The following is a 24,136-nucleotide window of genomic DNA, read 5'->3' as shown; positions in this document are numbered from 1 at the left end:
AGACATTAGCTCTCGACGTGCTTATGCCTCGAGACTCCCAGATATTGACGCCGTATTTGCACGTGAGAGTACGTCACGTTCAGTGCACATCGAATGTACACTACAAACACTTATCTTGAGTCACACCAACGACTGTGAATGCCCTCCATTTATTGTGCAAGCTAACCAGCCACCATGACGTTCTCGTGCAGCTCAACGCTCGCACAGCGCGTTGCTTCGGCGACCATGGTCGGTCGTAACGCCAATCGTCGTATCGCGAGTTGCGTGAGCGGGACCTCTGATAGCGTGATAGTTATTATTTGCTTATTTCCCTTGGGCTAGACTAAAACGGAAGTTCAAACACGTATTATACCCCCATCTTGACCCCGGATTTTGCTGGTCGCTCGCTTTAGCGCTACCGCGCCGCTACCAGTCCAAGTCTCCATATGCGACCACTATTGTGGATTCAATGACGGCTAACTTACAGATATAAGAAAATTATCATCGCTACTCAATTTTAGCTACCTACAATCTCGACTGCACTCAGGAAGTGCCCCTCAACGCCATAATGTTCACCAGCAAGACTGAAGGAGACAACAAGGAAATGACGCAAGAAGTACCCTCTGTGCTTGACGCGCCTGTTAGTGTACTGGAAGATGGGTCGCTCGACCCAGTGTACGAAGGCAAAGCGAAAGTTCTGAATAAGGCTATCCAAGACATCGGCATGGGAAAATATCAGTGGCAGGTACGCAGCATACATGCAGCATTCTGACATTATCAAGTGTCAATCAGAGTGTTTAGCAAGTGCCGAGTAGTTATCGGTGCTAGCTAACGCATACACAGTTGTTTATCGTGATCGGTTTCGGCTGGTCCATGGTGAGTTCAAGGATGAAACAAAGTACATCAAGGATATAAACTGATTCTGCGCCCCAAATCGTAGGATAATCTATGGCCCATCGTAACTTCCTTGATCTTCACCCCGATTAGAAACGAATTCAATCCGACACGAGCACCGTTCCTGACATTGGCGCAAAATATCGGCCTCCTCTTTGGCGCTGTCTTTTGGGGCTTCGGCTGTGACATTTTCGGTCGTCGATGGGCTTTCAATCTGACTATCGGCATCACGGCTATCTTTGGGATGGCTGCAGCAGGCAGTCCGAACTTTGCTGCCATTGGGATTTTCGCTGCACTGTGGTCAGTTGGCGTGGTGAGTTTTCAGAAACCGAGTGGCTAGAGGACTGTCTAATTGTTCAAAGGGCGGTAATCTACCTGTCGATTCAGCAATCTTCCTCGAATTCCTGCCCGGTACTCATCAGTATCTTCTCACAATTCTATCAATCTTCTGGTCGCTCGCGCAGGTCTTTGCGACATTGGTAGCATGGCCATTGCTAGGGAACATGTCGTGTCAGCAGATCGATACTGAGTGTACGAAGAGCAAGAACATGGGATGGAGATACTTCATGATTGTCAGTAGCGCCCAACCCTTTGAACTAAGCAAGAGAATCACTAATAAAGAACCTCCAGGTTATGGGTGGCGTGGCTCTAATCATGTTTTTCTTCCGATTCGTCCTTTTCACTCTTTACGAATCTCCCAAATTCCTCATGGGCAAAGGAAAAGACGAGGAAGCTGTCCGTGTGGTCCACGAAGTAGCTCGTCGTAATGGCAGAACCACAACCTTATCCCTCGAAGACCTCAAAGTCTGCGAATCCCTTGCCCTCCCTGGCTCAAGCACCAGCCAGCAAGTCACCGCTACGGCAACTGTCAAGCGCAAGCTGCAAAAGCTGAACACTTCCCACGTCAAAGCACTGTTTGCCACCAAAAAGCTCGCATTCTCTACTAGCATCATTACTGTGGTTTGGGCATTCATAGGTCTAGGATTTCCGCTCTACAACGCCTTCCTCCCATTCATCCAAGCCACACGCGGAGCCTCCTTCGGCGAATCAAGCACGTACCTGACCTACCGCAACACGCTCATCATTGCAGTCCTCGGTGTCCCCGGATGTTTACTCGGCGGCCTTCTTGTTGAGACGCCCCGTGTTGGCCGTAAAGGCACACTCGCGGGCTCCACCATCCTTACCGGCGTCTTCCTCTTTGGCTCCACGACAGCACTGAATTCCAATAGCCTACTAGGCTGGAATTGCGCATACAACTTCATGTCAAACATTATGTATGCGGTTCTGTACGCGTACACGCCTGAGACATTTGTCACAAAAGACAGGGGAACAGGCAATGCGATTACGGCGTCTGCAAACAGGATCTTTGGGATCATGGCACCGATTGTCGCCATGTTTGCGAACTTGGAGACGAGTGCGCCGGTTTATGTTAGTGGAGCGTTGTTCATTGCTGCGGGATTGCTCGTGCTGATTCTGCCGTTTGAGAGTCGGGGAAAGGCGAGTATGTAGGTTGTGATGGAGCATTAGGGGAGTGGCTGCATAAATTAGAGGAAGGCAGGCGGCATGATGAGGTATTTTGCGCGACGATTGAAATGTTGCTGGGCGTTAGTTGCATATCCATGATAGATAAGAGGCTCTGATTAAGTAATAATATCATAACATTCTAGAGATGTTCTGTCTAAATTACTTCGAAGAGTGAAATCCACCCTGTCTGAAAAATGAAATCTAGAAAAGAAAGTGATGCGGACCCTTGAACTCTCGGCAAGCGATCGTAGTCTCGCATAAAGATTATGAAGATATATCTAATGGATTCAGTAAAATAAATACATACGACCATAGGACACTGAAAACTAGGCTTCCCGTCCGCTCAGCCATATATAAGCAGTGTACCGGCGGATTAGTAGTTAGGTGGGTGACCACTAGCGAATCCCCGCTGTTGTATGTTTTTTGTTTTTTGCCTGGTGTGCACATTTTGTTGTTTTGGTGACTGAGAGGGAACGCGCTGCCTGTGCAGGTTCAGGTTGTTGGGCGGTTTGTCACCTCTCAAGCAAGCCTTCTGCCTCGCCTACCTCACTCTCAACCAACCTTCTTAACCTCGCCTACCTCACTCTCAACCAACCTTCTTAACCTCGCCTACCTCACTCTCAACCAACCTTCTTAACCTCGCCTACCTCACTCTCAACCAACCTTCTTAACCTCGCCTACCTCACTCTCAACCAACCTTCTTAACCTCGCCTACCTCACTCTCAACCAACCTTCTTAACCTCGCCTACCTCACTCTCAACCAACCTTCTTAACCTCGCCTACCTCACTCTCAACCAACCTTCTTAACCTCGCCTACCTCACTCTCAACCAACCTTCTTAACCTCGCCTACCTCACTCTCAACCAACCTTCTTAACCTCGCCTACCTCACTCTCAACCAACCTTCTTAACCTCGCCTACCTCACTCTCAACCAACCTTCTTAACCTCCCCAAACTTCCTCGCAGCCTTCTTGAGCGCCCTCTCTTTACCACCCTTGACAACCATCTCTAGAAACGCAACGGTAAACTCCACACTAATTCCCTGCATCCTCTTGCCCTCAATCGTGCCCAATACTCCACCCACCTCCTTCGGTAGCACCTCCTGCAATCCCAATGCCGCCGTAATCAACGGCAAATCCGAGAAACCGTAGTGCGCTGAACCCTTGACTTCATACTCTGCTTTCCAGCCCGACAGATTCGGCCAGATGCTCGCCCAGGAGGGGTCGGTGGCTTGCGTCTTGTTTTCATGGCCGAGCAGCATGAATGGTTTCGATGTACCGGTGGACAAGACAGGACCGAACATGCTACCATCAATGTTGAGCGCGCCGCGGAGATAGGGGAGCTGCATCACTGCGGCGGCGGCTGCAGCGCCACCTACGGAGTGGCCGATGACTGCTGTCTTGGGGTCCTTGGGCATTCCAGGAATATAGCCGGCGGAGGACGTGTTTGTGAGTTGAGTGTAGAGGAATGCAATATCTTGGACGCGCGTGGTAACAGCGAGTTCGACGTCTGCATCGCTGTCTATGTCGATGGCGGTGACGGTGCTGCCATCGGGGAACTCGATGAAGTCGGTGTCGTACGGGTGGTCCAGGGAGACGACGATGTAGCCAGCTGCTGCGATGCTTTGGAGCATACTGCTATATATGAGACGTGAGGTTGCGAGGGCGCCGGAGAAGATCACGAGTGGGAGTTGATTGGTGTTGCAAGATTTGGACTTTGTGGCACTGGCGCACGTCTCGACTTCAAGGGCACTGAAGGACCCATTGGGAAGACCATAGGCGCCGAATTTATCGTTTTGAAAAGCCGCTGTTGCTGGGGGCATGTATTTCTCGGCCTTTTTGGTGCTACAGCTGGATACTGGGAGGTATGTGGATGCCATTATGGCGCGAGTGCGGTTGTCTTTGGCGAAGGGGTCAAGACGGGAGGAATCGTTCAGGGCGAAGGTGGTGATGGATACATCGTAGTGTTTAGGCCCAACAATAGGGAGTACAGTGCTAAGGCCGACTGAAGACAGTGCGAGCACTTGCAGTGCGGTGATGATAGGGTTGAGAGATGGCATGATGAAGAGCAAGAAGTGAAGTAGGAGATTTCTGGAGGAGTCTACCGATACTGTAGTGTAATGAAGATGAGATACGACAATGTTTCACTCACTCTTATATACGTCTTCCTTCAAATTCTGTTAACACTTGCAGAAGAAGACCGACGCGTATCCTGCGCTCTACCATGGCTCGTTACAGTCAAGCGACGATAATTTCTTTCAGGTCGATCGGTTGAGAGATGAGCTCTTCTAGTAATAAAGAACTGGTGTATCCACAGTCTCTACGCAGTGCGCCTGATCAGTTTTCGTTCGGGATTCAGCTGTGATGATTGAACTCCATACCGAGACGACGTACACTATACCGACTCGATACTAGCGCACTTTCTATCGCTTCCTGTTCAGGTTTAGCATCGTTCATGCCCTCAGCCTCACGATCGGGCCGATGTCCCCAAAGTGACAAAGCTCTCGATTTTCAAGGGTCAAGACTCATCCCGCAATGAATCATGAAGTGCGCAGTATTCTTTCCGGATAGGAACTCTTAAGGGTCACAGGCTCCCCATGTGTCGAAACGCTATCGCCAGGAAATTCGCTTACTGAGGGTTATTATTGATATTCGACGTGCATATGCCGGTATTAGTTGGCCCCTACGATGGGCGAAAAGCTCGGAGGAAGCGTTGTAATGCCTGTGTAAAGCGCCAAATCAAGGTAAGATCCTTCTATTGAGGCATGTCATTCTTAGCCTTGGAAAATGTGCTGACATGGAAAGTGTCATGGAGGTGTGCCTTGTGCATACTGCCAACGAACTAGTCAAGCATGTGTGATGAGATCCAGGTCCATACAGCCGGGTGTGGTCTTTGTTGGTCAATCATCGGATGAGGATAGCAGTACATCTGTTGTCTCAGCTGTTCGAAGGACTGCTTCCGCCCGGCTGCCTAAGCAGATCCCAGCTCAAAGGACAGCCTGCTACTTGCCATACTTCTTCACTCAATTCTTACCATCGAACACGTTCACTGCCGAGAAATTTGTAGTCAATGATGATCTGCTCGTCATGGTTCAAGAATCAGCTGGGCTGCGAGACGCGGTGGATGCCGTAGCTGCACTTCACGCAAAGAAACGAGGATATCTGACCTGCTCAGAGCAAATGGAAACAGTGAATGCAGAGGCATTGCAAACTTACATGCGTTCCGTACATTCGGTACAGGAGAAGATCTCCGCCGGCTCGTTTATGCACGACAGGTCAGCCCTTTGGACCACATTCTTGTTAGGCCTGTTTGAGGTATGTGAAGTGAGACCTCCCTATTTGCATTCGTAAATATTAATTGCCCTGCATTAGCTCATGCATGACGCCACTGGTACGAACTGGCTTGCTCACTTCCTACATGGGACGTCTACGCTGCTCCGAATCCAGAGGCCTCAGACCTTGACCTACTCAGATGCGCAGAGTATACAGCGACGAACGTTTTTCCTGGCGACACGAATATTCGAAATATCGCGTTCCCTCATCTTCTCTTCGCCCACCTTTCTCAGTTCACCAGAGTGGACAACGGCATTAGCCAATTTCTGGGCTAACGAGGGTGCTACATTGTGGCACCCAAAGGAAGCCTTATTTGACATATTGCCTCTTATTGCAGATCTCAGTATGCGTGGATTGGGATTTTGTAAAGGCGCAGCAGGGATTTCGTTTGAAGAAAGAAGTTTGCGCATTGAAGAGCTGGGCCTTGAAGGCTTTCAAATGCGAGCATCGTTACAAGAGTGGTGGTTCGTGGCATCAGCGTGGGAGAACGAGTTTGGAGATTGTTTTTCTCCCCACTCTAATCTCAAGAAGCCAGACAAAGAGCTACTGACGGGATACATCTATTACCATGCCATCAGCATCTATCTCTCTGGGACGTACGACTATCATCCGCATTGGACGCCGAGTAGTGCGCCAATTCTGTCGCAGAGCACAATTGAATGGCACGTAGCTGAGATACTTGCGACAAGTCATACTCTGCTAGACCTAGGTGTGGCAGGCATCTTGTTGTTCTTTCCTTTGAGAGTCGCAGGAGCTCGAGCGACAGACATGCAGTCGAAAACCACCATTCTGGATCTTTTGCAGGCTATTTCTGACCGGGGCTATGCCGTGGCAGAAGCCATCAGAACCGATCTCTTCGAGGTGTGGTCCTCTAAGAGCAATGATGAGGAAGAATAAGTTCGTGCAAGTAGAAGCGCAGTATCGCGGATTTTGAAGAATCTGCATGTCACTGATGTGCCTTCGAGGAAAACAATGCACGGCCGCATGGATAATGCAGCCTCGTGGCCATGATACTGTAAGCCGCGGAGTACGTGAGGTGGATCATCGACAACGGGTAACATGATTTACCATACCTAATGATCGAAGCAGGGAACAAAGTGGGGCAGTCAAGGTTAGAATAGGAATGTAGAATCGCGATCTACCTACCTGTTGTTCGGGACAATCCCATCCTTGAACTCATGGGCATATCAATTCGCCGTAAGCGAACCTTTGGGTCTGCCGTCAGTGAAGAGCAGTCAGGCAATGAATGTGTAGATTCATGCAGAATCCACAGAATTTCGATGGCGATCGAGGCGCAATAACGTTAGCAGTAAACAACCAGACGATTCATCCTTGGAGCATTTTGGGCGCGCGTGGCTTTTGGCGCACCTTTGACCACTAGATTTGGTTTGCTGGTGACGTCAAGAGCCGCATTGGCAGTAGCCTTCCACTGAGGACTGCTTCAGCCCCTCATCACCCTGGACTCTGGACTTCTCCAGGAATCTACACACCCCTCTTATATGCTTGAAGCCCTCTTTTCTCCCTGTACCTACCCTATTCCATATCTTTGACTCCACTTGATTTTGACTGATTGCGCCAACATGTCGACCGGTGGAGTAGTCTACAAGGACTTACTCCCACTACCTGACACAGATCCAACAGAGGTCGAGGGAAAAGCAACTACACTACTGGACGCACCCACAGAGAGCCATGCACTAGCCTTAGAAGCTACCAATTCAGCCGCTATAGAGGAAAAGGGTGCAGTCCAGATTGAGCATGCTGAAGAAGTCGTGGATCTTGGATGGAATGAGCCAAAAGAACATGTAGCAAAGCCCTTGGTTGGGGGTCTCTCCAACGAAGACCTATGGCTACTGGTCCGAAGATTCAACAAGGTAAGACTCATTCAGGCAATATACCCAGAGCGCACTAGACTAATAGCCCATAGCAAATGTATCATGTCAAGGAGATCCCGACAGCGCCCCCTGGAGGTTTGGACATGAACATTGCAGACCAAGAGGAATTTTCTCCAGACAAATTGCGAGCCAGCATTGAACGCTTGTACATGACCATCGTAAGGCTGCAATTCTGGGTCTCTATTGCCTTGCGCTGACCCTTGTTAGGGAATTGGAATGATGGCATTTTGGAAGCACATTGTTCGATTGCGTTCATGGCGTGAGACTCGTCGCACGACTACAGCTTGCGCTGCGTACTTCCTGGCCTGGTATCTCGACTTGATTATGCCTTTCATGTCCCTGGTCCTAGTAGTTCTTATCGTGCACCCAGAGTCACGAGCTGTCATGTTTCCCCCTGCCCCAATCGCCCTAGTCAGTTCCAAAGGAGGTGTGCAGAAACCAAAGTCAGGCATCTTGGGTAGTACCGACAGTGTCACTGGTGCTCCTGAGAACCACAAGGGTGAAGCTGTAGAGCAAGAGGCCTCCAATTTTGTCAATGGCTTTGCCTCAATTGCCTTGTCAAGTGCAACTGGCAAGCATCCCCAAGGCGAGCCTCCAGAAAGCGACTCTCACGACGACAAAGTCCCCGATCCAACAAGACTCGCTATCAGTGCTGCAGATGCGAAAGACAAGGCCTCCGGTGATATCTCCGGTAAAGAGCACGACAAGACCAAGGTGCCCATGGAAACTGCCATGTGGACCAAGATGAGGCCTATCATGCACGGCCTTGCTGATGTCACTGATACTTGGGAGCGCTTTGCCAAGTAAGTACCTCTCGTACAGAATCTTTGATTACCTTGCTAATTTTAGTATAGTATGCTCGAACCAACACCGCCATTTCCTAAAAACAAGTATCATTTCCGATTAGCTGGAGTCGTTGCACCACTCTTCCTCGTTTCTCTCTTTTTCACTTCCTACATGTTCACCAAAGGGGTCACACTTGGCGTAGGATTTGGATTCTTTGGAGATCCAATCATCTCTCGTGGACTGGCCTTGTTGAACAGCAAGTTCCCACACTGGCAAAAGTTACTAGAACTCCGCAACACATTACTAAAAGGTGTACCTACCAATGCCCAACTCGCCATCACGCTTCTCCGCGTCGGTGAAGCCAACAAGGCCCCCTTACCACCACCGCCTCATGTCGCTCACGCGCCACCAGAGAAGCCCGTCGAGATCAGCGAGCAAGAACTTCGTGCCACAGGTGCAGACTGGCCCCTCAACGCTACCCAGGAAGAGCTCGACGAAGCCATGGCACACGAACCCAGTATCCCCCATGAGACCGGCGGTCAAGATATTGACCAGGCCAAAGACTCTAAACATGGTAAGAAAGGCAGTAAGATCCTCGGCTTCTTCCGCGGCACTGTCAAGGGTGGTGTTGAGACTACTCTGACTGCCGATAAAGTCAAAGCTAAAACTGGATCTACACACGCAAAAAACAGACTGGGGGCTGTGCCTCCCAGGGGTGTAGATTTGACGTCTGGTCCTGTAGAATTCATCTGCAGACATGATGGGAAGAAGGGACATGCGTATATTACGACCAAGGCTACTATTCCATGTATCGCGTTCTCGACCGACAAGACGATTGAGAAGATTGGCAGTGTGGATCGTGAAGACCTGCATCCGCTGTGGAGTGTGCCCATTGGGGACATAAGTGAGCTCCGCAAGGTGGGTGGCTTTGGCTGGAAGGCCAAGCTGGTCGTAGGCTGGGCAATGGGTCGCGAGGTCGCTGACGGGCTGATCATTACGACCAGGACAGGTGAAAGTTTCAGACTTACTGCTATGCCTTTGCGGGATGAGCTATTCAACAGACTTGTAGCTATGGGTGGGCAGAAGTGGGAATGTTGGTAGAGGCTGGGTGGTAGTATGTGAGCTTTGTGCGGACTATCGGATATCTCGAGCTGTTGTGGAGTAAATAGTGTGTAGTAGTATGTCATCCTCGTTTTATTTTTATGGCGTGTGGGAGTCCATACATTCTTGGGACAGGGATGTCGATGGGATAATACACATAGGATACCCTCAAAGCACTGGATATATTCCCAATTTCATACACCTTTGCAGTATAACATCACTTGGCCAGATGCACTCTAGTATTAGGAGACGGTATATTATAGAACCCAAAAGGGTAGCCCAGTGTCTATATATCAGGTGCAGGTCATGGAAAGCAAATGTATAGCCAACCATGGTAGGTGCAAGCCACTTATCCAATACCGTGCAAACCCCCAAAAGCCCCCAAAGTCATCCGCACTCCAACAAGAGCAGGTCGTCCCATCCTCAACCCGATATCGTGATACCCCAAATCGCACCCTATTCGATATTGAATTCCATGTCGTCGTCTTCCTCCTGCTCCTCCGGCTCCTCCTCTTCCTCCACCTCGGCCCCAGCAACGCCAGCATTGAAAGACGGGTAGCTCTTGGCAGCAGCCATGGCCATGCGGTATTTCATCTGCAGTTTTGTCCCGTTGATCGCGAGGCCCTTGGCGCGGCACATCTTGGTGAGATCCTCTTTGTTCCACTCCTCATCTGCGTCCTTGAGGTCCTGAACCAGCTTATCCTTGTTCTTACCGGTGACCTCGAAGCCGCGATCCTCGCACATTTCACGGAGGTCGTGGAGTGAAAGGTAGCCTCGAGGGTCTGGGGTATCAAGCGTGACGTCCTTCATGGCGGGAAGGGTGACAGCTGTGCTGGTGGATGAAGCACGCTTGCCTGTGGCCTTGTTGACCTTGGCATCGGCAAGGGCCTTTTGCTTCTTGATCTGCTGGTTGCGTTGGGTTTTTGCGGTCTTGTTGGCTGAGGCCTTCTGGGCACGGATCTGGGCAGTGGCAGCACGCTTGATCAGGCGTTGAGCTACTGCGGCCTCCTTCTCGGCAATCCTGTTGGCAACTTCCTCGGATCGCTGAGCGTGAGCTGCCCTCGCTTCTTCCTTTGCCTTGTTCTCGATGGCCTCTTGTGCATCCTTCTCGGCCTTCTCCTTATTACGAACTTCTTCACGGGCGAAGCAGAAGGCCTCGCGCTCGGCACGACGGGTGTCCGGGTCGTCGTCTTCTTCGGTAGGGATGGCAGCGGTACCGCAGGTGATGGCGTTGTAGCGGTCACGGCAGGCATTGGCAGAGAAAAGAGCGTCCTTGTTGAGGCGGCGCATGTAATCGGAGACCTTGCGGAAGCGCCAGGCACGGGCACGCTCGATCTCGTAGTTTGTCTCTATATCAGCGAGGGCAAAGGCCCGCATCAAGAGTTTGTCCTATATGTGAGTCAGTCGAGGGTCTCTTAACCGCTTCGACATGAGTATTTGCTTACATCCTCAGTCTCCCACTCCTTGTAGCCTTCAGCAAGCAGGAAGTCGACATTCGCAGTTTGAGCTAGACGAATGCGCATGATGCGTGTGGATATGGACTTTGAGTTATACCGAGTACCTCCATTTTGGGCCAACCGATTTGCAATCGCGACATCAGTATAGCCGTGGTCGCGCATATCCATCAAGAGCTGATCATCGATGTCGAGACAGGCAGAGACACGCTTGTGGTAAGCTGGCAGACACTCACCTTTCCTACGATCACGGCGGCCAAAGGTTCCAAGGACACGGGATGATTTGGTTGGTAAGCGGTCACCATCATCGTCCAAGACAAAGCCTTTGGCGCTATCAATTGGGAACGCGTTGTCGATGCGAGGAGAGCTGGTTCGAACACGCTTTCGATTATTGCCTGTGCTGGATGGTTCGAGGAGATCTTCAGTCTCGCAGCTTTCGCTCTCCTCCTGATGGTTGGGAAGACCAAGATCATCGTAGCCCTGGAGCATGAAGTCGTCATCGTCGATCTAGAACGTTAGATCTGGAGCCAGTTCATCGTTCGAGTCACATACATCGTCAGGCTCCTCAGCGTCGTCCACGAAGCCGTCGTTCTCACTGACAGCCTCATCGTCAACATCGTCCCCAACATCATTGATGTTATCATCGAAGTTGATATTCTCCATAGTCTCATCATCTGTGGAAATCTGTCAGAGGAAACTCGAAAGCAAGGCTGCAGAATACATAGAGGTATGAAGCAGAGCGGGATGTGATAAGAGCTTTTGTGGGTTATTAGAAAGCTAATGGTAATAATTTGCGCTGTCACATGCAGCAGAAGCGCGTCTGTATAAGTAAAGTCAGTTGGCAGTAGTCGGCAGCCTCAGAGGTAAACGTACGGATCGTTGCAGTCTTTGGTCTACTGGCTTCGATAGTGTGTGTCTCTGAGAGAGAGAGAGAGAGAGAGAGAGAGAGAAGAGAAGAGAAGCTTGAAAGTCATCAAAACGGCGTTCTCATGCGGGCTCACGAGGCAGACTGAAGGAAAGAGCCGTTGATATAGCAACATGTCAAATGGTCAAGACGTGGGAGCCGCCTTTTACCTCAGCTGGCAGGACTTAGCGGGAGTTCACGAGCAAGTAACATCATAGCAGAATCGATAAGCGATAGCCTTAACAAGGCCTTTGAGATAAAGTAAACGTTACAGTTTCGAGGGGTAGATATACTTGGGGTTCTCAGGGACGACAAGAAATTGAGTCTGGTGACGGGTACGGCCACTCACTCTACATGCTAACTCACACCCAACAAGATTCATCGAAACATCAACACAATGATATCGAGGAGTATAGATCTTCATGCCATGTAGACATGATGCCGTGATCAATGAAAGCGGAATAGATGTATGACCTCGGACTTGTAAGGAAATGTCCGTCTGGAAACAATAGAAATGGAAGAGATTACTTGAGTAGAGCGGTCAGATAAAAAGTTGACACAATTTGGCTCATATTTCCATCCAATTACTTGGGAAGACATCCTTGAGGAGTTCGTGCTGTGCTTAACCCGGGTTCAAGATATTCTATAGCCTGTAGGGCGTTTTGAAACTTGAAAGCGATGACCCGTGGCATGATCTTAGACCAGTGAGTAGCAACCGTCGAGTCAATTTTAATGATATCAGAGATAGGTCGAGTCAACATGGCTATTTGTCAAAAAGTAGCAATCGCTCGTGAAGGCAAAGATGAGTGCAACACTCTGCGTCCGCCAATGTTCGTGGCGCTACCGGTAGTTCAAGACCATGATCCCTGCCTATGACGCAGCCGATCTCCAACATGCGGGACAACGATCAAGACTGGGTAGTAAGGCTGGCCACGACATGCTTCGCACAAAGGCGTATACAGATCGCCCCGAGACATCAACTACACGCTAAGATCGACAAACTTCATTCTGAGTACTTGTCAGCCTACCTTCCTCCCATTTCTCCTCTTGCCCTCCTCTCCGCTTCACTTGGATTGCGCCACACAACAGCCATATTACTTCCGGTCCTTCACCATGGCATCCTATCTCCAGAAGCTGCGTCGACAGTCCAAACATCTGATACCCCAAACCGAACCCAAGTCTGCAGAGACCAAGGTCCAAGATGCAACCCGAACCGACGAGACTGCTGTTGGACCCAGCGCAACAGTCCCACCTGAGCCAACCGTCACAGAACCCACCGAAGAAGCAGGCGCCGAACCTGTCCTGGATGCAGAGGACCAGAAGTTTTTGGAACGTTTGGCTGCCATAGCAGATGAGCCCGAAGGCCCCGCACCTCCGCTGCCAACACGTCCTACACAGCCCACCGAAGTCATAGACAGCAGCGGGCAGAAGCAAGTCGGTCGCGATGCCCAGGAAGCTCTGATGGATGGCGCAGATAAAGTTGCACTTCCCACGAGCCCACCAGAGACAGCTGCTGACGATGGTGTCAAGGGCAAAGGGAAGGGAAAGGGCGTCATGTCATACTTCTCCAACAAGTTTGGCAAGAAGGACGAGAAGGCTTGGACTAAGATGGGCATCGATAAGAAGCAGCCTGTTATCACAGCCAAGGACAAATCACAGTTTGCAGACGATCTCCAAGCTGCTGCTGAGGCATCCCGAAATGCCAGCCTTACAGAGAAGCAAAAGGAAGACAGGGAACTTACCGATGTTCTCGACCAGCTGAACCTCTCTGCAGTCAATAACCGCGTCTTCTCCTTCAGCAAGGAGTCGGAGGAGCTGCTCAATAAGTTCACTCAAGTCCTCAAAGACCTTGTCAATGGTGTTCCAACAGCATACAACGACCTTGAAAAGCTCTTCACAGACTACGACAACCAGCTGAAGAAGATGTATGGCAGTCTCCCGCCCTTCCTCCAGAACCTCGTCAAGAGCTTGCCTGCTAAGCTCACAGCGACCTTGGGTCCTGAAATCCTGGCCGCTTCAGCAGAGAAGCCTGGCTATGATGCAAAGACAGCAGGTAACGGCACCAAGTCGAAGAAATCCAGGATCCCATCCATCCCGACTCTGAAGTCTCTCGTAACGGCGCAAGGCGCTGTTGCGACTGCACTCAGAAGCATTGTTAGCTTCTTGAAACTCCGCTTCCCAGCTTTGGCAATGGGGACCAACGTTGTCATGAGCTTGGCTGTGTTTGGTGAGTCAATCGATTCCTATTCCAAATTTCACAGTACCATACTAACTTGTGACCAGTTCTTCTGTTCGTATTCTGGTACTGCCATAAGCGTGGCCGCGAAACTCGTCTCGAGAAGGAACGCTTAGCCGCTGAAGACAGCCAACCTGGTGGCAGCAGCGCTTCCTCCATCAATGATGAGGCCGATTCTATCTTTGGTGATAAGCCCAAGGGGAATGGCGGGGATGCAGACTTACCTAAGCCTCCGCTGGTCATTTCAGATGACGAGGATACGAACGGGTCATCTGCATCTGCTGCAGATTTACCCAGCGTTTCTCATCTGCCCGATCCAAAGGATGGACAAGTTCCCGTTCCCGCGACACCAGCACAGCAGAAGTAAGACTTGTTCCCGGAGATGACGGGAGTATTAGGACATTTCGTTGGCTTAGACTGCATCCATTTGCGTATACCCTGCTTCAATAATGTCTTAATGAACAACGACTCATGATATTCGATTTCATTTTTCAAGAAATTATTGTGCCGTGACCCGTTGTCATCAATCGTACGGATTCGTACAATGTCCGAGCACAGATATGGCCGACACCGACCCACTCTCAGCAGTTTCAATCTCTCGCAGTAACATCCACCCACATATCCCTAATCTCCCACAAACCCAAACTATTGAACGTCTTCCACGGCGCCGCGGGGTCCGTAAGCGCAAGATCAAAGTGCCTCAACAGCTCAAAAATACATTTATGGATCTCAATCAGCGCTATATTGCGGCCCAGACATACCCACCTCCCATGCCCAAAAATCATGTCATTCGTCTTGGTCATGCGAGCGAGCCGGTCCCGATTCTCCGCTGTCGAGCTGTCGAGGAACCAGCGCTCCGGGCGAAAAACGTGTGCGTCTTCGCCGTAGAGAGCGCGATTGTTGCGGTGCATGGCCCAGGCTGAATAGCCGATCAGAGTGCCGCCTGGTATGTGGGTTTCGGTGCCATTGATCGTGAAGATATCGCCTTCGGGCGGGGTCACGCGGGAGAAGAGGTTCACGACGGGAGGGTGAACGCGTAGGGCTTCTCGGACGACGGCACCGAGGTAGGGGAGTTGGCGAGCGGCTTTGTCGGAGACGGTGTTTGGGCCTGCGATGTCGGACTCAACTGTGTGGTCGATTTCGGATTGCAGTTTGGTGTAGACTCGTGGGTGGGTCATGAGGTAGAGGAGGATGATCCGGATGGCCGCCGCTGTGGTGTCGGAACCTGCAATGATTTGTTCGAATGCTTCTTGGACTAGATTATGGAGATTAGATGAAGTCTTTGTGCGCGGTGGAGATGGAAATTTACATAGATCATCTCCTGCAACTCCATTCCTCGCAAACGACGCCAGCATGTCCGACTTCTCAGACGTTGACTTGAGCCTTCTCTGATTTACAATCTTCCTCGCCTCTGCCATCATCCTACCAAAGCCAAAAGTGTCCTTTTCAGAGGGACTGATAGCTGGCCCAATGATTGGCATGTCTTTCAACCAGGCTATACCTAGTGCGAGAGCTGTATTGCCAATCCTGAGGCCTTCCTCAGATGATTTGAGATAGTCCTTAATATCTTCATCTGCTCTGAGGTCACCAAATGGTTCGCCTAGGCCAATGTGACTTATAACGTCGAGCGTGAAGAACGGAATCTTCTTCGCTAAGTCCATGGGAGTTGATGGTACTGTGGTGTTTTTTGTGGAAGCGTACTTTCGAACCAGAGCTATGAGCTCTTCGACATGCTCGTCGATTGAGGGTTCCAGTGTTGGATTTTCTTTGCCAGAATACTATACATAATCAGACATATTGTGACATGAAGACTTCGATACCCTCGCCATCAATTTTAAAGGGCCTTCCAACGAGCATTGCGCACACAAGACTTACTCCAGCCGCCATCTTCTTGCGCCTCACATCATGTCTATCGTTATCACAGTCAGTGAAGACGTTGTCCTTGCCTGATTCAAATCGGGCAGTATGGTAGAACCACGGAGCACGCGAGTACGGCGACCGCACTGCGTTGATCTTGGCCCAGACGTCCGGATCAGACGTTACTAAATGGTTGGGTGCGATTCTAGCAATGGGACCTAATCGGTTAGTGTTTGTTACACTATCTGCTAGCAATCATTCACGCTACGAACCATATTTTTCACACACGTCTCCATAGTACTCATAAGATTTCCCGCTCGCCACAGCTTTTGAATGCCGTATCCAAGAGATACCTGCCGTGCGAGGACCTTTGAAGTGTCTCAAGCGCCAGTATTCGCGCGCGCGGCCACTGACCAGGTATATGGCAAGGAGAAGGAAGAGGACCGGGAACAGCTGAAAGGGGACACCAGTTAGGAACGACATGGCTTAAAGGAATTCGCCGCCAGTTTCTTCGTTCTGATGACAGATACACGACAGAGATATAGAGTACCAGCGGGGCTCTTAGTAGCTCGACACGCTATTGGAGGCTAGGTAATGGATGCGCGACTAGGATCGAGTCTATGTACGGTACAAACCGCAGGCGAATGGTGATTCGGCATTGGACGGACATGATGTTTTTTCCTTGCAGCATGTGCAGTGTGCAGGTACTTGGTCGCCTGAACGCGTAGACATTCACCATTCCATGCTTACGGACGTGTAAATTTACACACGATCTTGTCGCATGTTCTTTGTCGTTGACTGGCCTGTGAAAGGACGGCAGGCTGGTTTGCATTTAATATTACTACGTGTGAACACCTAGGTACGGTACGGGTACCTGAGTAGCTAACATAGCGGAAAGGGAACGGCTACAGCAACAATAGCAACCCTGGAGTTATACCAACACCAGCACGCTAAGTTTGATCAATTTTCTAAGGGTGAAGTTGTGGCTGGAAGCAATGGCGCTGATTTGGCCGTGAAGACAATCCAGCTCGCCTAGGTATGCTTCTCGATGTGGTCGAGACCCCAGGATCCTTTCCGCATGCGCCCATCACCAACGTTTTGTCCCGTAGAAGCAGACCTGATTTTTAGCGTGCTTTGCAATGCAATGTCTTGCCCTTTCTTCCAGTATATGTCACTTGCTGAGGTCTCCAATTCGATCAATTCGAGTTCGCCGTCTTTTACCATCTCCACATTACGGTACATTCCGAACCCCTGTAAAAACTCATTGAGATCAACTTCGATTCAATCTCCGTGTGGGACGATTGCATACTTCTCTCCGTCTATCGTTTGAGGGACGACATATTACAAGGGCATCATTAGATCTCGAAACCACCAACTACACCCGCTAGAATGACCACGCCGAGAACGGACCGTGAACCAGCCGATGCAACGACTACAATCGCTTCAGATTCACCAAACACTGCTGAGGTTGGCCCGATAGAAGCCGTAACGAATGCGCCCTCGACAGCAACAGCCCAAGCTGCAGAGGCCGGTCCATCGGAGGGACCCTCATCAATTGCACAATACATCAATCCTATCGTGGCAGTAGTATGTTTTGTATTTTTTGTCTAGCATTCCTAGTCTTTTAGACCCTTTTCATTATGGGTAGATTGTTGCAGAGTTGAGTTGGCCAGGTCTGACTTGTCGCAGGGTACGAATACGAGCTCCGACGATACAGATTCTGCTTTTGGTGATGATGATCACTTGAGCGACACAACTTCAATATCTTCTACTATTTGGAAACATCGTTTCGAAAACGGCCGGCGATACCATGTGTTTCGGGAAGGTGAATACTGGGGGCCCAATGATGAGGTATATGACCGCGATAGTGGTAATTGAAGGGTATTGACTAACATGTCCAAGGTGCAAAACGATCAACTCGACATTGCCCATCACATGTTCCTCATCCTCTTGGGTCACAAACTGCATCTAGCTCCTGTGACGAATCCAAAAAGGATTCTGGATCTGGGCTGTGGTACTGGCATCTGGTGCATGGACATGGCAGATGAACATCCGGACGCAGAGGTCATCGGTGTTGACCTCTCACCCATCCAGCCTTCCTTCACGCCACCGAACTGCAAGTTCGAGATCGACGACGTGACGTCTCTGTGGACATACCCCGCAGCATATTTTGATTTCATCAATATCCGAAGTCTATATGGGAGTATAGGTGACTGGCCAGCCCTTTATGCACAGGTCTTCCATGGTCTTGAACCTGGAGGCTACCTTCATCAGCTGGAAATGAGTATCCAGTTCAAATCTGACGACAATACCCTGGCACCTGACCATCCGCTTTCCCAGTGGTCTGATGTCTTCCACGAGGCGTCCAAGAAGTTTGGCAAGTCCTTCTACGAAGTCTGGAATTTGTCGACGTACATCAAGAATCAAGGCTTCGAGGACGTCGTCGAACGAGTGTACAAAGTACCGGTAAATGGATGGCCTGCCGATGCACATATGAAGGAACTGGGTCGCTGGAACCATCTGCATATCACACAAGGAGCGGAAGGATGGGGTCTATTCCTGCTCACAAAAGTCATGGGCTGGACGGCTTTGGAGGCACAGGTCTTCATTGCAAAATTCAAAACAAGCGTCAAGGATAGGAACGTGCACGCTTATTTCGAGGTCGTGGTCATCCATGCGCGGAAACCGAGCGCATGAGAAGTAGAGTGCCGGATGAGTAACATCAAGGAGAGGACCAGTAAATAATGATAATGACTACAGCAATTGTCTCTCACCCCCAACCGGCTGGCCAAGCTCTACGGTATGTGATGTCGTACATGGTCGCTAACGTCAGAGGCGGAGAGTGTCCGAGCGTTTCACAGAACCAGACCCTGATACGGAACATCCTTGGAGCGCTCCATATCAAAATGACGGCCACCTTCCGCAAACATCTGGGACAGTCCGCCGGCAAGACTCACAACCCGATCACACTGGACCAGACAAAACAGCATGTTGCGACCCTCCGCTTCCACCACGATCATCTCGGCTTCCATGACTCGTCCAGCCGTGGCTACCGGACGGAAGAACAGCATGGCCTCATGCCGCGGGCTGGAATGAACGGGCAACCTGCGCAGGGCGAACCACAAGCTTCATCGCACACGTCTACAACAGCGGCGCAACATGGCGGCAGACACGATGATACAACGCTGAGCGCGCCCTTGCTGGTGCCGTACCCGTCGCCAATCCGTCCCACTGACGCATCTCCGCCTGACCACTTTGATATGCTCCCACCACCGCCGTCCACGCATGCTTCATGGCAGGCACTTCACGACTACGCGCAATCGCATGCTGCAGCACATGGCTATGCACTCTCCATCAACACGACCGCGAAGAACAGGACTCGGATTAAGCTCGCGTGTGTCTGCTACGGCCAGCCCAAGAACACGCACAAGCTCACTCCCGAAACCAGAATCAGGAAGAACCGGGTCAGCTACAAGACAGGATGTAGAATGTGGGTGGATGGCAAGAAACAAGACAACGGTACCTGGATCCTGCGCGTCGGTGAGGCACAGCATAACCACCCTGGAAGAGCCAGCGAGGAATGGGCTGTTCAGCGAAAGAGAACGTGGGGTGTTGTAGGCGGGCGCGTTGGTGTGGGCGGGGTGACTGCCAAGGAAGAAGCCAGCCAACATAGTCCAGTGAGCAAGGAGACGGGCGAGACGGGCGAGACGACGGAGCCAGCGCCCGACGGAGTCGAGCTTCGCCCCATGGCCATACACAAGCTTGAGCGCGGCGGTCTCATATGGAAGGTTGTCGAGCAAGAAATGCTGCGCAAAGGCGAGCCAGGTCAGGGTCGCGATCGAGGCGTAGGCCGCACGGTGGAGGTGTTGCGGGGCCGGCTCCCAGGAATATGCATCTTCAAGCGCGATGTTTACAACATTCGAGCGCAGATCAGGAAGGCGAGGAAGGCAGCGGGCCAGCAGATTGGCGAGGGTCTGGACGACAGCGAGGCTGATGAGGACGAAGAGGAGCACGAAGGCGCTGACGAGGGCAACACGAGCTCGGAATCAGCGATTGAGCTTGCAGCCAAAGCGGCAAGCCTTCGCCAGCGCCAGACGGAGCATCACCCCAATAGCGCGACTTGCTTGCCGTGTTCTACCATGCCGGAACCTATTGATCCCTCCCTCGCTACGCTCCACGCGGATAGCAGGACAAAAGTGATGCCCACTTCTGGACCTGCACAAACCAAAGGATACGAGCTAGAGCGACTACGGCGGGAAAACGCAGAGCTGAGGCGACTGCTGGGTGAGAAGACGGACGAGGTGAAGAAGAAGAGTATTGAGATTGCTAGTCTGCGCACACAAGCGGATTACATGGCGATGATGAGCATGGCTGACGGTAGGGCACGGTAGGGGATGGTGTAGGAAAGAGGAAAAGAGGAAAAGGAAGTACAACTTTCTCCCCTCCATGGTTGATACGGGGACTACATGGCAACATGTGCATGATTGCGAGGTTGTGCATAGCAGACTCGCTCCCACTTAGACAAGTCATCCAAGGCTGACAGCAACCGCATTGCTTTGCCTCTTTTACAGTGCGATGCTGTGTAGTGAAGTAGTGAGAGTGAAGTAGTGAGAGTGAAGTAGTGAGAGTGAACTTCTTCTTCTTCTTCTTCTTCTTCTTCTTCTTCTTCTTCTTCTTCTTCTTCTTCTTCTCTCCTCTTTCCTTGTCCAACGCGCTTGCAAACACGCACCACTCAATGCACTGGCGTGGTGCGTGCAACGTCGAAGAAGGGGTTTAAGAGTACCCTCGGGCGGCTGGCATGGATGGTGAGGGTGACGTTTTAGGTTTAGTAGGGGCGAAGGCGGCTGGCTTATCATGACGGCACGACTTGGATGGTCGGGCATGCAATCTGTGCAGCTCGGGTACTCTAGCAAACTTTGGTCTTGTCAAACACGAAAAAATCGGTCGACTTGGACGGCAAACCAATCTGCTTTGACTAGAGTATACTAGAGTACCTACGTAGGGAGACTAGTACTAGGCAGACGCGTGTGGTTGAGGGGAAATCGAATGCTGTAGAGGCTTAGGAGTAGTAGCGGGATTCCAGGCAAGGCAACGCAAGCCAGATCCGGCCCGTGTGGGTGGAGCGGCTTCTCTGACTCTGACTGACTGGCGCGCTGCTCAGACTCCAACGGCCTTTCGTCACCATCCCCACATCACAGCACAACCTTTCTCGTCACACCTGTCCACCACTTTCCCCCGCCGCGTGAAGCAGAGAGTGAGCTTGCACCCACCTTACCGACCTATTCACCTACTTGTTTTTTTTTTATAAAAATCAACAACCCACGGTTTCCCTTTTTCCCTTTGCTGACGATTGCTCGCGCATACAAGACCGAGCGACTGCTTGTGTTTACCGCTTCTGTACACGGACTCTCTACTCCACACGAAACTTTGACCCATCTCCCCTTGACTCTCAACTCGACACTCCACCACCACCACGATGAGCACGGGAGCCAAGAAGCGGATTTTGAAGGTTCGCTATCCTTTTTTTTGGGGGGGGGGGGGGGGGGGACGTCCTGTTAGGGCAGGCAGATACTGACAAGAGGACAGGAGTATGGCGAGTGCATGAATGACATGCCTACGGGCATGACGATCAACTTTGATGAGAAGAACATGACCAAGTGGGAAGTTCTGATGGAGGGACCGGAACAGTCGACGTATGCTGTAGGTTGCTGAGCGCGGGGCGCCACCCGGCAGAGGAGAGGAAGCTACTAACGGCTGTCGACCTGTAGGGCGGTCATTTTAAGCTCGAAATCACATTCCCGACCGATTACCCTTTCAAGCCACCGGTCGTAAGCTTCCGCACCAAAATCTACCACCCCAACGTCAGCAACGACGACAAAGGGTCCATGTGCTTGGGCTTGCTGCGGCCAGAGGAGTGGAAGCCTCCGAACAAGGTCGTGTCCGTCCTCCGCCTGATCCAAACGCTACTCATTGAGCCCAATCCCGACGATGCTATTGAGCCCTCGATTGCCAACGAGTATCGCGAGAACCGCAAGGAGTTTGAGAAGAATGCAAAGGACTGGGTCAAGCGTTATGCAAAGTGAGGAGGCAGGAGAGTGAGTGGGCCAAGTAGAGTGGGGGGGGGGAGGGTAAAGCAGATGACGGACGGTGGGCATCGGGCGTCTACGCGCATCCGGTAATGTATTGCATTTTGGGCGTTTGGCGAAAAGTACAAGAGGCTGGCATCATTGAGCGATGACGGGGGGGCCGTGTGTGCCATGAGTGTGTGGGTAGGGTTTGCGGACGCGAACCTGAAAGCATGATTGCGGGGACCGGTTCATGGAAGTAGTGTAGAAGGGTACCGATGTAGTAGGTAGTACTCTAGGTAGGCTAAGGGAAACACAGTCTTGTCCTGAAGAAGGAATGAACAAGGCATGGGAAACACTGCAGGTGAATGGAGAAGAAAGATTGGCAATGTGAAAGAGTGTGGTGATGGGGATGAGGATGATGATGATGAGGATGATGATGAGGATGATGATGAGGATGATGATGAGGATGATGATGAGGATGATGATGAGGATGATGATGATGATGATGATGAGGATGATGATGATGAGGATGAGGATGATGATGATGATGATGATGAGGATGATGATGATTAGGAGGATAATAATGTCGTCAAGGGCAATTTCGGTTGGCGGTGTTGGTCGAGGCCGATGGGGTGGTGAGACAAGGGGCGGAAGACTGTACTCCTGGCGGGTTTGGGGACAGAGTGACAGAGGAGGACCATGTTTGGACTACGGACGAACAGAAAGCGCAGCAGCAGCAGCTGAACAGTCGTCGGCAGCTGAGCAGCAGCCACAAGCTCATTTCCAGCACGAGCTTCGGCTGAAAAAGCAGGGCACAAGCAGTGAGCAGTGAGCAGCGAGCAGCGTGAGTGGGTGAGCAGCTTGGTAGAGTAGGTACGAGCTGCAAGTCGTCGCAGGTACAGCATGCATGCAAGGAAGATGGCACACTGGCCGGACATGCGTCGTGTCGAAGCGAGTCAGCGTCTAACAGACGTGTCTTGCATGTAGTAGTGTCTGTGTGTCTGTGTGTGAGTGTGAGTGTGAGTCTGTGTGTTTTTTTTTTCTTCTTCTCTTCTCTCTTTTCTTTTCATGTTACTGGGGGGGTTTTTTTTTGAATCTGCCGTGCGATGCTGTGTTGTGATGTGCTGTGCTGGCCGCCCGAAGCAAAGTCAAAAGCAAAGTTTAATCTTCCAACCTCTCAGCGTAACCTCATCCGATTACATACTTCACTCACTGTACTAGAGGTTGCCTGTTCTTACACACTCTACTAGCTACACTGCACAGCAGCCCAGCAGCCAATCACCAGTAGCCAGACCAGGGATTGCAAAGCGCAACTCTTGGATGATATTCCATACTCATACTGTACACAACCACCCAGGGGCTGGCTGGCTGACCTGGCTGACTGGCTGGCTGACCTGGCTGAATGGACTCTGTTCTACTTCGTACTGGTTCCTCTACTCCATATAGTATCTATCCTCTGTCCAACCTGTGTTACGGTCAAGGGGAAAAGAAGAGAGAAGGTTCCCAAGGGGCGGGGCGCTTATGCAGGTGGTGTGCCAAATGGTGCCGCCCCCGTTACGTCGCCCAGCTGCAGGTCAAACAAAGTCTATTGTAATAGCATGTCCCAGCTACTCTATACTGGGGGTACTAGATGGGACATTACCATGTAGGCAGAGTATAGGCAGAGTATGTGTGCAGGCCATGTCAAAGTCAATGTCAGCAAGACAGGCACACGTCCACCAAGTGTGTGTTGTCTCTTTGCCTTTGCCTTTGCAAGCCTGTCAGAGGTTGGCGAGCTCCTACCGTCCCGCGCACTTGACACAAGTTTGGCCAACGGGCATGGACTGCCGCCTCTTTTCCCTGGCCCACCAAAGAGTCAGTTGCCTAGTTCGACTTGTGTTGCTCAATCCGAATCCGCCGTTCGACGACGCTTCTTTTGTTGTTGCACTTGTTGTCACACCTGTCTGCTCCTCTCCCTTACGCGCCGCTCTCTCTTTACTCATTCACTCGCTCCCCTCCCTCCCTCACTCTTGCTCTCTGCCTTTTGGGCTGTGCACCATACATGTAGGCAGACATACTTGAGAGAATGCGTACCCACATGCATACACCTACACAATAGTACGACCTGTACA

The 24,136-nt window shown here is 51.2% G+C and overlaps 12 protein-coding genes across 12 annotated transcripts; 9 read left to right on the top strand and 3 right to left on the bottom strand.

The window, feature by feature from the left end:
• Positions 1–547: 547 nt before the first annotated feature.
• Positions 548–2,382, top strand: IAQ61_002729 (uncharacterized protein; the record flags this gene model as incomplete). Its single annotated transcript, XM_003843499.2, has 5 exons — positions 548–724; positions 823–855; positions 920–1,186; positions 1,236–1,445; positions 1,504–2,382. 5 exons carry the CDS (start codon positions 548–550, stop codon positions 2,380–2,382), a joined length of 1,566 nt encoding a protein of 521 aa, XP_003843547.2.
• A 941-nt stretch (positions 2,383–3,323) lies between these two features.
• IAQ61_002728 (uncharacterized protein) lies at positions 3,324–4,884 on the bottom strand (the record flags this gene model as incomplete). Its single annotated transcript, XM_066095671.1, has 2 exons — positions 4,776–4,884; positions 3,324–4,714 (listed from the first exon to the last, which is right to left on the bottom strand). Exon 2 carries the CDS (start codon positions 4,452–4,454, stop codon positions 3,324–3,326), a length of 1,131 nt encoding a protein of 376 aa, XP_065954507.1. The 5' UTR covers positions 4,455–4,714; positions 4,776–4,884.
• A 47-nt stretch (positions 4,885–4,931) lies between these two features.
• Positions 4,932–6,624, top strand: IAQ61_002727 (uncharacterized protein; the record flags this gene model as incomplete). The annotated part of the gene is made up of 3 exons (XM_066095670.1): positions 4,932–5,138; positions 5,200–5,709; positions 5,767–6,624. Exons 1-3 carry the CDS (start codon positions 5,058–5,060, stop codon positions 6,622–6,624), a joined length of 1,449 nt encoding a protein of 482 aa, XP_065954506.1. The 5' UTR covers positions 4,932–5,057.
• A 683-nt stretch (positions 6,625–7,307) lies between these two features.
• Positions 7,308–9,561, top strand: IAQ61_002726 (uncharacterized protein; the record flags this gene model as incomplete). The annotated part of the gene is made up of 4 exons (XM_003843502.2): positions 7,308–7,598; positions 7,652–7,777; positions 7,827–8,422; positions 8,474–9,561. 4 exons carry the CDS (start codon positions 7,308–7,310, stop codon positions 9,504–9,506), a joined length of 2,046 nt encoding a protein of 681 aa, XP_003843550.1. The 3' UTR covers positions 9,507–9,561.
• Positions 9,562–9,962: 401 nt separating this feature from the next.
• On the bottom strand, positions 9,963–11,623 carry IAQ61_002725 (uncharacterized protein; the record flags this gene model as incomplete). The annotated part of the gene is made up of 3 exons (XM_066095669.1): positions 9,963–10,895; positions 10,952–11,467; positions 11,513–11,623. The coding sequence occupies 3 exons, from the start codon at positions 11,621–11,623 to the stop codon at positions 9,963–9,965; spliced, it is 1,560 nt and encodes a 519-aa protein (XP_065954505.1).
• Positions 11,624–12,977: 1,354 nt separating this feature from the next.
• Positions 12,978–14,467, top strand: IAQ61_002724 (uncharacterized protein; the record flags this gene model as incomplete). Its single annotated transcript, XM_003843504.1, has 2 exons — positions 12,978–14,091; positions 14,148–14,467. 2 exons carry the CDS (start codon positions 12,978–12,980, stop codon positions 14,465–14,467), a joined length of 1,434 nt encoding a protein of 477 aa, XP_003843552.1.
• Positions 14,468–14,690: 223 nt separating this feature from the next.
• On the bottom strand, positions 14,691–16,440 carry IAQ61_002723 (uncharacterized protein; the record flags this gene model as incomplete). The annotated part of the gene is made up of 4 exons (XM_066095668.1): positions 14,691–15,355; positions 15,410–15,878; positions 15,976–16,175; positions 16,230–16,440. The coding sequence occupies 4 exons, from the start codon at positions 16,438–16,440 to the stop codon at positions 14,691–14,693; spliced, it is 1,545 nt and encodes a 514-aa protein (XP_065954504.1).
• Positions 16,441–16,921: 481 nt separating this feature from the next.
• On the top strand, positions 16,922–18,654 carry IAQ61_002722 (uncharacterized protein; the record flags this gene model as incomplete). The annotated part of the gene is made up of 3 exons (XM_003843506.2): positions 16,922–17,544; positions 17,647–17,808; positions 17,860–18,654. Exons 1-3 carry the CDS (start codon positions 17,347–17,349, stop codon positions 18,652–18,654), a joined length of 1,155 nt encoding a protein of 384 aa, XP_003843554.2. The 5' UTR covers positions 16,922–17,346.
• A 47-nt stretch (positions 18,655–18,701) lies between these two features.
• On the top strand, positions 18,702–20,348 carry IAQ61_002721 (uncharacterized protein; the record flags this gene model as incomplete). The annotated part of the gene is made up of 1 exon (XM_066095667.1): positions 18,702–20,348. The coding sequence occupies one exon, from the start codon at positions 18,702–18,704 to the stop codon at positions 20,346–20,348; it is 1,647 nt and encodes a 548-aa protein (XP_065954503.1).
• A 1,085-nt stretch (positions 20,349–21,433) lies between these two features.
• Positions 21,434–22,040, top strand: IAQ61_002720 (uncharacterized protein; the record flags this gene model as incomplete). The annotated part of the gene is made up of 3 exons (XM_003843508.2): positions 21,434–21,466; positions 21,544–21,657; positions 21,726–22,040. 3 exons carry the CDS (start codon positions 21,434–21,436, stop codon positions 22,038–22,040), a joined length of 462 nt encoding a protein of 153 aa, XP_003843556.1.
• Positions 22,041–22,370: 330 nt separating this feature from the next.
• On the top strand, positions 22,371–22,598 carry IAQ61_002719 (uncharacterized protein; the record flags this gene model as incomplete). The annotated part of the gene is made up of 1 exon (XM_003843509.2): positions 22,371–22,598. One exon carries the CDS (start codon positions 22,371–22,373, stop codon positions 22,596–22,598), a length of 228 nt encoding a protein of 75 aa, XP_003843557.2.
• Positions 22,599–22,608: 10 nt separating this feature from the next.
• IAQ61_002718 (uncharacterized protein) lies at positions 22,609–22,857 on the top strand (the record flags this gene model as incomplete). Its single annotated transcript, XM_066095666.1, has 1 exon — positions 22,609–22,857. The coding sequence occupies one exon, from the start codon at positions 22,609–22,611 to the stop codon at positions 22,855–22,857; it is 249 nt and encodes an 82-aa protein (XP_065954502.1).
• Between the last annotated feature and the right edge of the window lie 1,279 nt (positions 22,858–24,136).

The sequence above is a fragment of the Plenodomus lingam genome (genome assembly GCF_022343315.1).
Source record: "Plenodomus lingam strain CAN1 chromosome Unknown contig_14, whole genome shotgun sequence".
NCBI classification, from domain to species: Eukaryota; Fungi; Ascomycota; class Dothideomycetes; order Pleosporales; family Leptosphaeriaceae; genus Plenodomus; species Plenodomus lingam.
This window is presented reverse-complemented; position numbering and strand designations above follow the sequence as displayed.